This window comes from Colobus angolensis, unplaced genomic scaffold (genome assembly GCF_000951035.1).
Source record: "Colobus angolensis palliatus isolate OR3802 unplaced genomic scaffold, Cang.pa_1.0 Scaffold197, whole genome shotgun sequence".
NCBI lineage: Eukaryota > Metazoa > Chordata > Mammalia > Primates > Cercopithecidae > Colobus > Colobus angolensis.
This window is the reverse complement of record NW_012115121.1, coordinates 4892856-4902807: the sequence shown is the minus strand read 5'-3', so window position 1 is coordinate 4902807 and position 9952 is coordinate 4892856. Positions and strand designations below refer to the sequence as shown.

At 48.7% G+C, this 9952-nt stretch overlaps 1 protein-coding gene and 1 long non-coding RNA gene across 2 annotated transcripts; both read right to left on the bottom strand.

Annotated features, from left to right (window-relative positions):
* Window positions 1-662: 662 nt before the first annotated feature.
* Window positions 663-3789, bottom strand: LOC105511017. The gene is made up of 2 exons (XM_011941021.1): window positions 3525-3789; window positions 663-1259 (listed from the first exon to the last, which is right to left on the bottom strand). Exons 1-2 carry the CDS (start codon window positions 3544-3546, stop codon window positions 760-762), a joined length of 522 nt encoding a protein of 173 aa, XP_011796411.1. The 5' UTR covers window positions 3547-3789; the 3' UTR covers window positions 663-759.
* A 3282-nt stretch (window positions 3790-7071) lies between these two features.
* LOC105511016 lies at window positions 7072-9143 on the bottom strand. Its single transcript, XR_001001661.1, has 3 exons — window positions 9013-9143; window positions 7461-7521; window positions 7072-7236 (listed from the first exon to the last, which is right to left on the bottom strand). It is a non-coding gene; the product is annotated as an uncharacterized LOC105511016 (long non-coding RNA).
* Between the last annotated feature and the right edge of the window lie 809 nt (window positions 9144-9952).

Sequence of the window (9952 nt, the reverse complement as noted above, 5' to 3'; positions counted from 1 at the left end):
GAAGGACTGAATCCAAATCCCAGGTTTCTCTCCAAGTCCAGGCCTTTCCTGGCAGATATGAGCAGCAAGACCAGGGTAGCCACAGAGGTGAGCTTGGCCGGGCGGAAACTCCCTGAATAGCCAAGTGTGCATGGGATTCTTCCAGGGGTCAGCCTGGTCCTGTCCTGTTCCGGTTAGGAGGCACTGAGCATCTGGGCACTCAAAACCTCCCACTGTGAAGAAGACTGAACCAGTAAGGCCACACACCAGGCACGGGTCCCCATTTTCAGAGGATGGAGTCAGCCCTGTCGGGGCCGCTCATGTGTCCACCTCCTGCAGGCTCCCTCTATCCAAACCGTATTTCCATACCTGGGAATTTGCAAAACGAGAGAGTGAAAGGTCCACGGCATTTGAGGTCCCTACTAACCCTCAAAGATACCCTTGGCCTGTGTGTTCCTCATTTTAAAATCAGAAGCTAAAGATGGACAAGGCCGGTAGCAGAGTGCGCAGGTCTCCTGGCCAGCCCTGTATTTACTCCTCTCTTCAGGCAGAGTGGCCAGTGCCACTCGCTCAGGCAGCAGTCACGTGAGGTCCATCCTCTGGGAAGGCCCTCCCTGACGGTCCCTCTGTGATTCTGACCACAGGATGCCTGCAGCGCAGCAGAGTGCCAGGTGGAGCAGATCGGCCATGAGAATAAGCTTGGTTCCGAGGTCTTTCTGCTGTTATGTCTGTAATTACTAAACTTTTTTCATATAATTGCATTTTTCAAACATAAGAAGATTACAAAAAATTATATAACAGGCAAACAGAAGTGCCATTTTGCTTCCATGGCTCTGACCCCCTAAGGGGCAGGAAAGCAAGTGACCTTTTTCCTGGTATCAAAATGGCATGGCTGGAGTTCAGGTGGGCTGATGGGAAGCTGTGCATCCTGTAGCACCCTGGAATGGCTGAAATTAAGTCCTTTATGTGGCAAAATTGACTCATGAAATAGCCCACCCATATGGACATGGGAGCAAGATGTCCTTCAGGCCCCCAAATCTCTTCTGAGCTTCTTTGCCTGCAGATAGCTGGGCGGGCGTGTCTGGCCATCCCATGTGGCCGGGGTCCATCTGCAGCAGCTGTGGATTGAGACCTGTGTCCTTGTCCGTGCTGATTTGAGAGGGATTGGAGAAAGGCTGTGGTGTCTTGGTCTTCTTCCCCAGTGTTAGCCACTGCAATGGCAGGGGGAGGAGGTGGTAGGCTGAGAGCACGGACAATGCAAAGGCAGTCATGGCTGATTGCTAGAGGGAAAGATGAAGGAGACATTAACTCTTCTCCTGAGGCCCAAATCAGAACAGATATTTTTCAGGTGTTGAGCATGTATGTGCCTCACTTGGGTATGGGCAGCATTTCTGATTGAACAGAGCCACAGCGTTGATGCAGGTTTACGTGAGCCCCAATGTCACCAGGGGGTCTTCTCTCCTCCTCCCTCGGATGTCTCATGGCTCCATCTGCACTCTTAGTGGCCTGGTCTTTCTCTGAGACAATTCCAGGCTGGTTCCCCTGCTTTGCCATCCCCCACAACCTCTCCCACACCGTTGCCCAGCTCCCAAGAGCTCACTGTGGCTGAGGAAAGGGGGTGCCTTGACATGGAGTTCCCTTCACATGAGGGTCCCAGGACTCTCCTCCTGGAAGTGCTCCACCAGGACCCCTGCCACATGCGCCTCTTGGTGCAGGGAGGGGAAGAGAGCAGGTTGTGTCCGATGTGGGTGTGTCTGTGTGCAATGGCTGCTTGTATCCTCGTGTGTTGTGTACCGGCTCAGCAAACACCTCCAGTTAACTGAGTGCCCAAGTGATTCTTCTGATCAGGTGCAGCTCTGGAGGAAGTGCAGGAGATGGCTTCTCTTTTTGCCTTGGGGGGTCCAGTTTCCCAGGATCACTTTGTCCTGTGGCCAAGAATGATCCTGGGTAAAACAGCACATTTAACCCAAGTTTGATTTCAACTCAACACTTTCCCATTGTGCCTCTCTCTCATCCCAAATGGGCCAAATATATCTAGTCTAATCTTAGTATTTATTCTTTGCCTTGTCTGTCAGGTCCTGTTCTCTATGAGTGAATATCCTAATGACCACAATAAAATCAGTTCCCTTTTTGGGAACTGACATTTGTTGAGAACTGCCTCTATGAATGCTGTCTTGCTGCAAAACTTCACCTCTGGATAAAGTGGCTGTGCTCCTTCTGGGTGTCTGCATCGGGGCTGCTGAGGCACCACTGAGAATGCACCACACAGCTGACTATGCTGCTGAGCATATCTCATTACCAAACGCATGTCCCTTTCAAGGATGCCAGGCCATTAGGGCTGCATTGCCACCTTAATGGACATGGGATTAATGCCTGTGTGTCCTTGTTCCATTAAAAAGTTTGAAGTTTTCTGGGTGCGGTGGCTCACGCCTGTAATCCCAGCACTTTGGGAGGCCAAGGTGGGCAGATTACGAGGTCAGGAGATCGAGACCATCTTGACCAACATGGTGAAACCCTGTTTCTACTAAAATACAAAAAAGTAGCCAGGCGTGGTGGTGGTGGCTGTCATCCCAGCTACAGGGGAGGCTGAGGCAGAAGAATGGCTTCAACCCGGGAGGAGGAGGTTGCAGTGAGCCGAGATGGTGCCACTGCACTCCAGCCTGGCGACAGAGCAAGACTCCGTCCCCCCCCCCAAAAAAAAGTCTGAAGCTTGATTTTATGAGTTACTGGTATAATGGTAACTATATTAATTTCATATAGTTCAATTTTTTTTTCTCCTGACTTTGAAAGAAATTGACACTCTTTCGTGGGTCTGTAAGTTTCCTGGCCCTGGTCACTGTACCCACCCTGCCCATGCCTTAGGGGTCCTAGCAGCAAGCCTGTTTGTGACTGGCCCCTACACTCTCCCACTCTGTCCTGAGATTTTTTCCAAAAGGAATCTCCCTGCACAGAGGGTAGAGCTGGAGATCTCCATGTCCCAGGGTGGCTCCCAGCTCACCACTGCCCAGCATGTCTCTGTCTGCTGATAGGACTCTGTGCTCTCTTAAGTCCTTAATGGAGTTCCTGGAGTTGGAGGGAAGCGCTTCCCACCAGAAACCCAGTTGTGTTGGTTTTTCTTTCATTTGAAACAAATGATCAAAGTGATAGCGTTTTCTATGTTACATGTCTATTTCTGGTCACTTAAAAACAAAACAGAGCAGGGAGTCTCCCTGACAGCCCAGGAGAACAGGAAGGCAGCCCTGGTGTAACCTGTCAAGGTTCAACAGGTTCAGATCATGACCCCCAGCATCGGCCACGGCTGGGTGACATCCTCATTCCCCAGGGGACAGGCGATCCCCTCCTCACCCCACAGCTCAGACCCCAGGATCGGCCCCAATCCCCGTGTTCTGAGTTCCTCCTACTTCCCCTTTCCATCCTGGTCTGTTCCCAGCCAGCTCCGAAGGAGGCCAGCCCTGTGGGACAGGGAGGGGTCCAGCGTGAGACCCGGCCTGAGCCGGGAGGGAGCGCCTGTTCTGCTCCTGCCCCTGTGTCGAGTCCCCTCTTACCCGGCAGGTGGTGACTCCCCATCCGCGGAGGCTCCCCCGCCAACGCCGAGTCCCCACCGGTCTGTCCTTCTCCAGGGCCCGGTGCAGGAGCACCCTTTGCCCCTGGGTGGCCTGACCCTGCTGGCCACGGGTCACCTCCCTGACCGCGAATACTCTGCCAACTGCCCCCTGAGTGACCAAGACAGCTCAGTCTAAATTCCCGACTACCCAGGGTGACCCAATAGTCCCGACTCCCCAAGACAGGGACCCTGGGACAAGGGCTTCGTCAGTTCCTCCAGGAACCAACTGCCGGGAGATTCTGATTGGCTGAGCCGCGTGTCCACGTGACCGACCAAACCCGGCCACCGGGGTCTCCCAACTGCCTGTCAAACGCACAGCCCTGTGGGGTCCCCAGAGAGGAAGAGCCCAGAAGGAGGCCGGGCCGGAGGCCAGGCGGCTTCCTCCATGGACCCTTTAATCCACCTCACTTTTTTATCTTCTTTTTTTTTTCAGCAGCTTTACTAAGTTATAATTAACACACTACGTAATTCGCCCATTTAAAACGTGCACTGGGCCCGGCGCGGTGGCTCATGCCTGTAATCCCAGCACTTTGGGAGGCCGAGGGGGCGGGGTGGGGGGGTGCGGGTCACCTGAGGTCATGAGTTCAAGACCAGCTTGGCCAACATGGCGAAACTCCGTCTCTGTTAAAGATACAAAAAATATCCAGGTGTAGTGGTGCGTGCTTGTAATCCCAGGTACTCGGGAAGCTGAGGCAGGAGAATCGCTTGAGCCTAGGAGATAGAAGTTGCCGTGAACCGAAATTGCACCACTTCACTCCAGTCTGAGTGACAGAGTGAGACCCTGTCTCTAAAATAAAATGAAATAAAATAAAGAGAATATACACTGGTTCTTAGTATATTCACAGAATTGTGCAATCATCGGCACCATCTAATATAACATTTTCTGTATATATATGTATATATATGTAGAGAAAGGAGTCTTGCTATGTTGTCCAGTCTGGTCTTGAACTCTTGGGGTGAAACCATCCTCCTCCTTCAGCCTGTGCAATACCTATGCACAGATTCAAACATCCATATTACAGGCATGAGATGCCTCACCTGGCCCAGAACTTAGTTTTTTTACTGAAAAATATTCCCTTGTATGCATATACGATATTTATCCAGTCATCAGCTGATGGACTTTTGAACTGTTTCCACTTTTGTTTATTATGAATAAAGCTGCTATGAGCATTTTTGTACAAGATTGTGTAGATTTATGTTTTCATTTCTGCTTATACATGTAGGAGTATAATTTCTCAGTCAAAGTATAACTCTGTTTAATTTTTGAGAGGAATTGCCAACCTGTTTTCCCTCTTCTTCTTTTTTTCCTTTTTTTTTTTTTTTTCAGAGAGGAGGTTTCACTCTGTCACCCAGGCTGGAGTGCAGTGGCACAAACACCACTCACTGCAGCATCGACCTCCTGGGCTCAAGTGGCCCTCCAGTCTCAGCTCTCTAAGTAGCTGAGACTACAGGAACACGCCACCATGCCTGCAGAACTATTTTTTTGTTTGTTTTTTATTTGTTTTGTTTTTGTAGAGACAGGGTTTCATCATGTTGCCCAGGCTGCTCTCGAACTCCTGACCTCAGGCAATCCGCCCATCTTGGCCTCCCAATTGCTGGGATTCGAGGCATGAGACACCGCACCTGGCCGTCAACCTGTTTTCTAAAGTGGCTGCACCATTTCACATTCCCACCACCAATGATGAGGGTTTTTTCTTCCATCCTTGCCAACACTTGTTCTTGTCTGTAGATTTTATCACATAAGGGTATAAGGTGGCATCTCATTGTGCGTTTGGTTTGCCTTTCCCTAATGACTAATGGTGTTGAGTATCATGTCATGTGATTATTGGCAATTTGTACATTATCTTTGGAGAAATGTCCATGCAAATTTTTCACTTGGGTTATTTTCCTTTTGTTGAGTTGTAAGAGTTCCCTGTGTATTCTGATACAAGTCCCTTATGAGATAAACAAGTTGCCAGGTTTTTCTCCCATCCTATGGCTTGTCTTTTTACTTTCTGGGTGGTGGTCTTTGAAGTCAAATTTTTTAAATTTTGGTGAAGTCCAATTTTGTTTTTGTCACTTGTACTTTTTTTTTTTTTTTTTTTTTTGGAGACAGGGTCTAATTCTGTCATATAGGCTAGAGTGCAGTTGTGCAATCATGGCTTACTGCAGCCTAGAACTCCTCAGCTTAAGTGATCCTCCCTCCTCAGCCTCCAGAGTAGCTGGAGTAGCAGGGACTGAAGGCACACGCTACCACACCTAATTTTTTAATTTTGTTTTGTAGACACAGGGTCCCCTTATGTTGCCCAGACTGGTTCAAACTCCTGGGATCCTCCCGCTTTGGCCTCTCAAATTGCTGGGATTACAGGTGTGACCCACCATGCTCGGCCACTTTTACTTTTGGTGTTATATTTAAGAAATCGTGGCCGGGCGCGGTGGCTCACGCTTGTAATCTTAGCACTTTGGGAGGCCAAGGCGGGCACATCACCTGAGGTCAGGAATTGGAGACCAGCCTGACCAACATGGAGAAACCTCATCTCTACTAAAAATACAAAATTAGCCAGGCATGGTGGCACATGCCTATAATCCCAGCTACTTGGGAGGCTGAGGCAGGAGAATTGCTTGAACCCATAAGGCAGAGCTTGCGGTGAGCTGAGATGGTGCCATTGCACTCCAGCCTGGGCAACAAGAGTAAAACTCTATCTAAAAAAAAAAAAAAAAAAAAAAAAATTGCTTCCTAATCCAAAGTCACAAAGACTTATCTACGTTTATCTATGTTTTCTTCAAAAAGCTTTATGGTTAGTTCTTATATTTAAGTTTTTGATGCATTTTGAATTAATTTTTGTGTACAGTGTGAATAGTACCAGCTAGTCTGGAGACTAAGGTAGGAGGATCACTTGAGCCCAGGAAGTCCAGTCTAGAGTGAGCCATGATTGAGCCAGTGCACTCCAGCCTGGATGACACAGTGGGACCCTGTCTCTAGGAAAAAAAAAGCTGGGTCTGATGGCTCATTCTCCTGTAATCCCAGCACTTTGTTAGGCCAAGGCGGGTAGGTCACTTAAGGCCAGGAGTCAAGACCAGCCTGGCCAACATGGCGAAACCCCGTCTCTACTAAAAATATAAAAATTAACCAGGAATGGTGGCATGCACTTGTCCCAGCTACGCAGGAGGCTGAGGCAGGAGAATTGCTTGAACCCCAGAGGTGGAGACTGCAGTGAGCAGAGATCACCCCACTGCACTCCAGCCTCAGCAAGCATGAGAAACAGAATAAATAAAAAGTTTTAAAATTTTTATATAGGTCCCATTTTGATCTTTTCCCTGGGTTTATTAACTGTGTATGCACGTTGCTGGAGTTTAATTTTATAATTTAATCTTCAATAGAATATTTGGTGGACCCGTGATTGATTTTGTGGAGTCATTAACATGGTCAGTGATGTATACAATAACTGTTGGAACTGTGCGTCTCCCATTCTGCGTCGAGGGTGCCAACTTCTTCAGATATAAGGAAGAAAGCTGTATTTTGTTTAATAGAAATAAAAAGTTGTCACATAATTTCATATAAGTCCTAGTAAGTGTTGAAGGGTGCAGATGGAAACTCAGGAGTCAAAAGGTAGATGGCTGTCCCTTTCTTTTCTCTTTGTAGGTGCATGAATTTACTTTCTTAGGGGCAGAGCCTGTTGGAGACATTTTTTAAAAATCTCACAACCAAATGAGGAATATGTTCACCTTGTTGACTCACAGAGGATACAAATCATACACAAGCAGATGGGAATTCAGAGAGCAAATGTTTTCATCTGCTGTCACAGGAGTGTGGAGGTTGGGTGAGGGGGAAAGAACTACATGAGACCCAAAGAGGGCAGGGAAGGGAGGCCAAGTCAGAAGAAGCAGGGGCACCTACCGGGATGTTCTTTTTAGATGTGGCATTTTGAGCATCATGATTTGGAGAGTTGCTGTGACTGCTGAGCAGGGACAGAGGGAAGAAGGGAACAGCTGCAGGAGGGGGAGCGGCAGGGAAGAGGGGCACTGGTCTCTCCATACGTCTCAGGAGGGCTCTCCTCCCACACTCATTAAAACCTCATTTCTTTACAAAGCTCAGCTCACACATTGCTCCCCAGAAAAGCTGCACCGATGACAATGGTCTTTCTCCCCCTTCTCTTGATCCCCTCTGTGCTCACTCCTCTGCCCCATCTTTACCACACCGTTTCCTTTCAGAATCAGCTTCCTTCTGTCTCATCTGCTGAACTGTGAGCTCCCTAAGAAAAGGAATCGGGCCAGGCTCAGTGGCTCACACCAGTAATTCCAGCACTTTGGGAGGCTGAAGCAGGTGAATCACCTGAGGTCAAAAGTTTGAGACCAGCCTGACCAATATGATGAAACCCCGTCTCTACTAAAAATACAAAAATTAGCCAGACATGGTGGCATGAGCCTGTAATCCCAGCTACTTGGGAGGCTGAAAGAGGAGAATCGCTTGAACCCTGGAGGTGGAGGTTGCAGTGAGCGGAGATTGCACCATTGCACTCCAGCCTGGGCAACGAGAGCAAAACTCTGTCTCAAAAAAAAAAGAAAGAAAGAAAGAAAGCAAAGAAAGCAAGAAAGCAAGCAAGAAAGAAAAGGAATCAAGTCTTGCCCTTGTTTTTCACCCTCAGTGTCTATAGATATGCCACATACAGAAGACAGGTGGATTTCTAAATGCTTTGTTAACAAATGATTTCCGAGGTACATTAAGGAAACAAAATGGCTTTGCAGAGTGGGCATCTGAGTGTACCTTTGAAGAGCAGTTCCTGAGTATTCCTCAGGTGGGCACTAGTGATGGAGGCAACCTCTCCAAGCAGCGGAAGACCACAGAGCAGCCGCCCGCTTGGAGTGTTAGTGCCACCTCCTCTCTGAGGGCTGAAGGCTGTTTGTGTTCGACCTGGAAGTTTCTGCTTGGCCTGGGAGCTTCACCAGGGTAAACGGTGGCAGGAGACAAGGTCTTGATTCTGAGGCCTCTCTCTCAACCCAGTACAACCTCTCTGCTAGAATTTGAAAAAAATGTGGTATTTGTGGTACCCTCATGGACTGGATTTAAGGGACATGTGTTGCCTAAGTCCCATCTTCAGCAGTGACACTGTTCCTTTTCACTCTTAGGGTGCATTTCTCACCTGCATTATGGCCCAGGAATCTCAAGTCACCATCCCTACCATGGTTACCCCAATCTGAAGCAACCTGATGACCCCAGGAAGGAACTGATCATCAGGGGAGGCTGGAGGCAGGCGGATTTTTACAGAAATCCAACAGCAGGACCAAAACAAGGAAAAAGGTGGAAGCAGGAGGGTGGTCAACTGGAGACCCAGGAAGGATTCCAGGATGGTGGGAAGTCCTCATCCAGCAAGATTGGTGGAGGCCTCATCTGTGCCCTGCCTCTTTCAAGAGGTTTCCTCTGCACCCCCACCCACCCCTACCCTGGCCACTGACCTGCAGGAACAGCAGATATAACTGTGGGGCCCCGAGGCCTGCAGGAACCCGGGGACTCAGGAAAGGCAGGTGTCGCATTGAGCAGGATCCAAGTTAGCCGGGGAGGGATGTGGGAGTCCTTGTTAGAGGAGGATGTGAAGGGGTTGGGATGAAGGAGTCCAGGAGGAGCAGCAGGACTCAAGGCCCTCCCTCTGCTCACAGCCTTTCTCTACTGGGCTCAGGCCCTAGCAACAGTGCCTTATTTATTTCCCCCACCCTTGCTCAGGCTTAGCCAGTCCTTGCTCCAATGATGGGGTAGGGGTCATAATGGGACTCTTGTGACATCACTACATCCCACCCCTCATTCTCTTGCTTTGAGATACAGACTCCTTTAAGGAATCAAAGTTGACTTATAGAGACAATAAAATCCCCTTGAGAAAACTGGCCTCATAACTAGTCTAGACAGTTCCTGTACAGGGTTCCTGACCTGTGGTAAGGAAAGAATATCAGTTCCTAGCAGGCCCAGGATCCCCAAGTTATATTAAGACCTCAAGAGGAGAGAAATGTACTCAACTCATTCAGATATGGTTGGCAGAAAACCATGGCTCGGCTCAAGGCTTTAAAGTCTTATCTGAGATTCCTCATGGAACAATGTTCCATCAAAGCCAATATAGAAAGGAGCCTATATGGCAAATAATTATTCTTGCTGTGCTTTATGCAAATAACCAGGCCAAGTATAATAAGACTAAAGTTTATTTTGCAAACAAATCAGTCCTATCATGGTCTGTTTTTAGTAAAAATGAGGACTGGAGAGAGAAAAAGTATGTTTAAGAACTATGAGGGCTGGGTGCGGTGGCTCAAGCCTGTAATCCCAGCACTTTGTGAGGCCGAGATGGGCGGATCACGAGGTCAGGAGATCGAGACCATCCTGGCTAACACGGTGAAACCCCGTCTCTA

Excerpts from the sequence above, each read along its gene's own strand:
- LOC105511017 (XM_011941021.1), bottom strand. The coding sequence starts at position 3,546 with ATGGGGAGTCACCACCTGCCGG. Across the intron at positions 1,260-3,524 it reads GGGGAGTCACCACCTGCCGG|CAATCAGCCATGACTGCCTT; the intron begins GTAAGAGGGGAC and ends CTTTCCCTCTAG.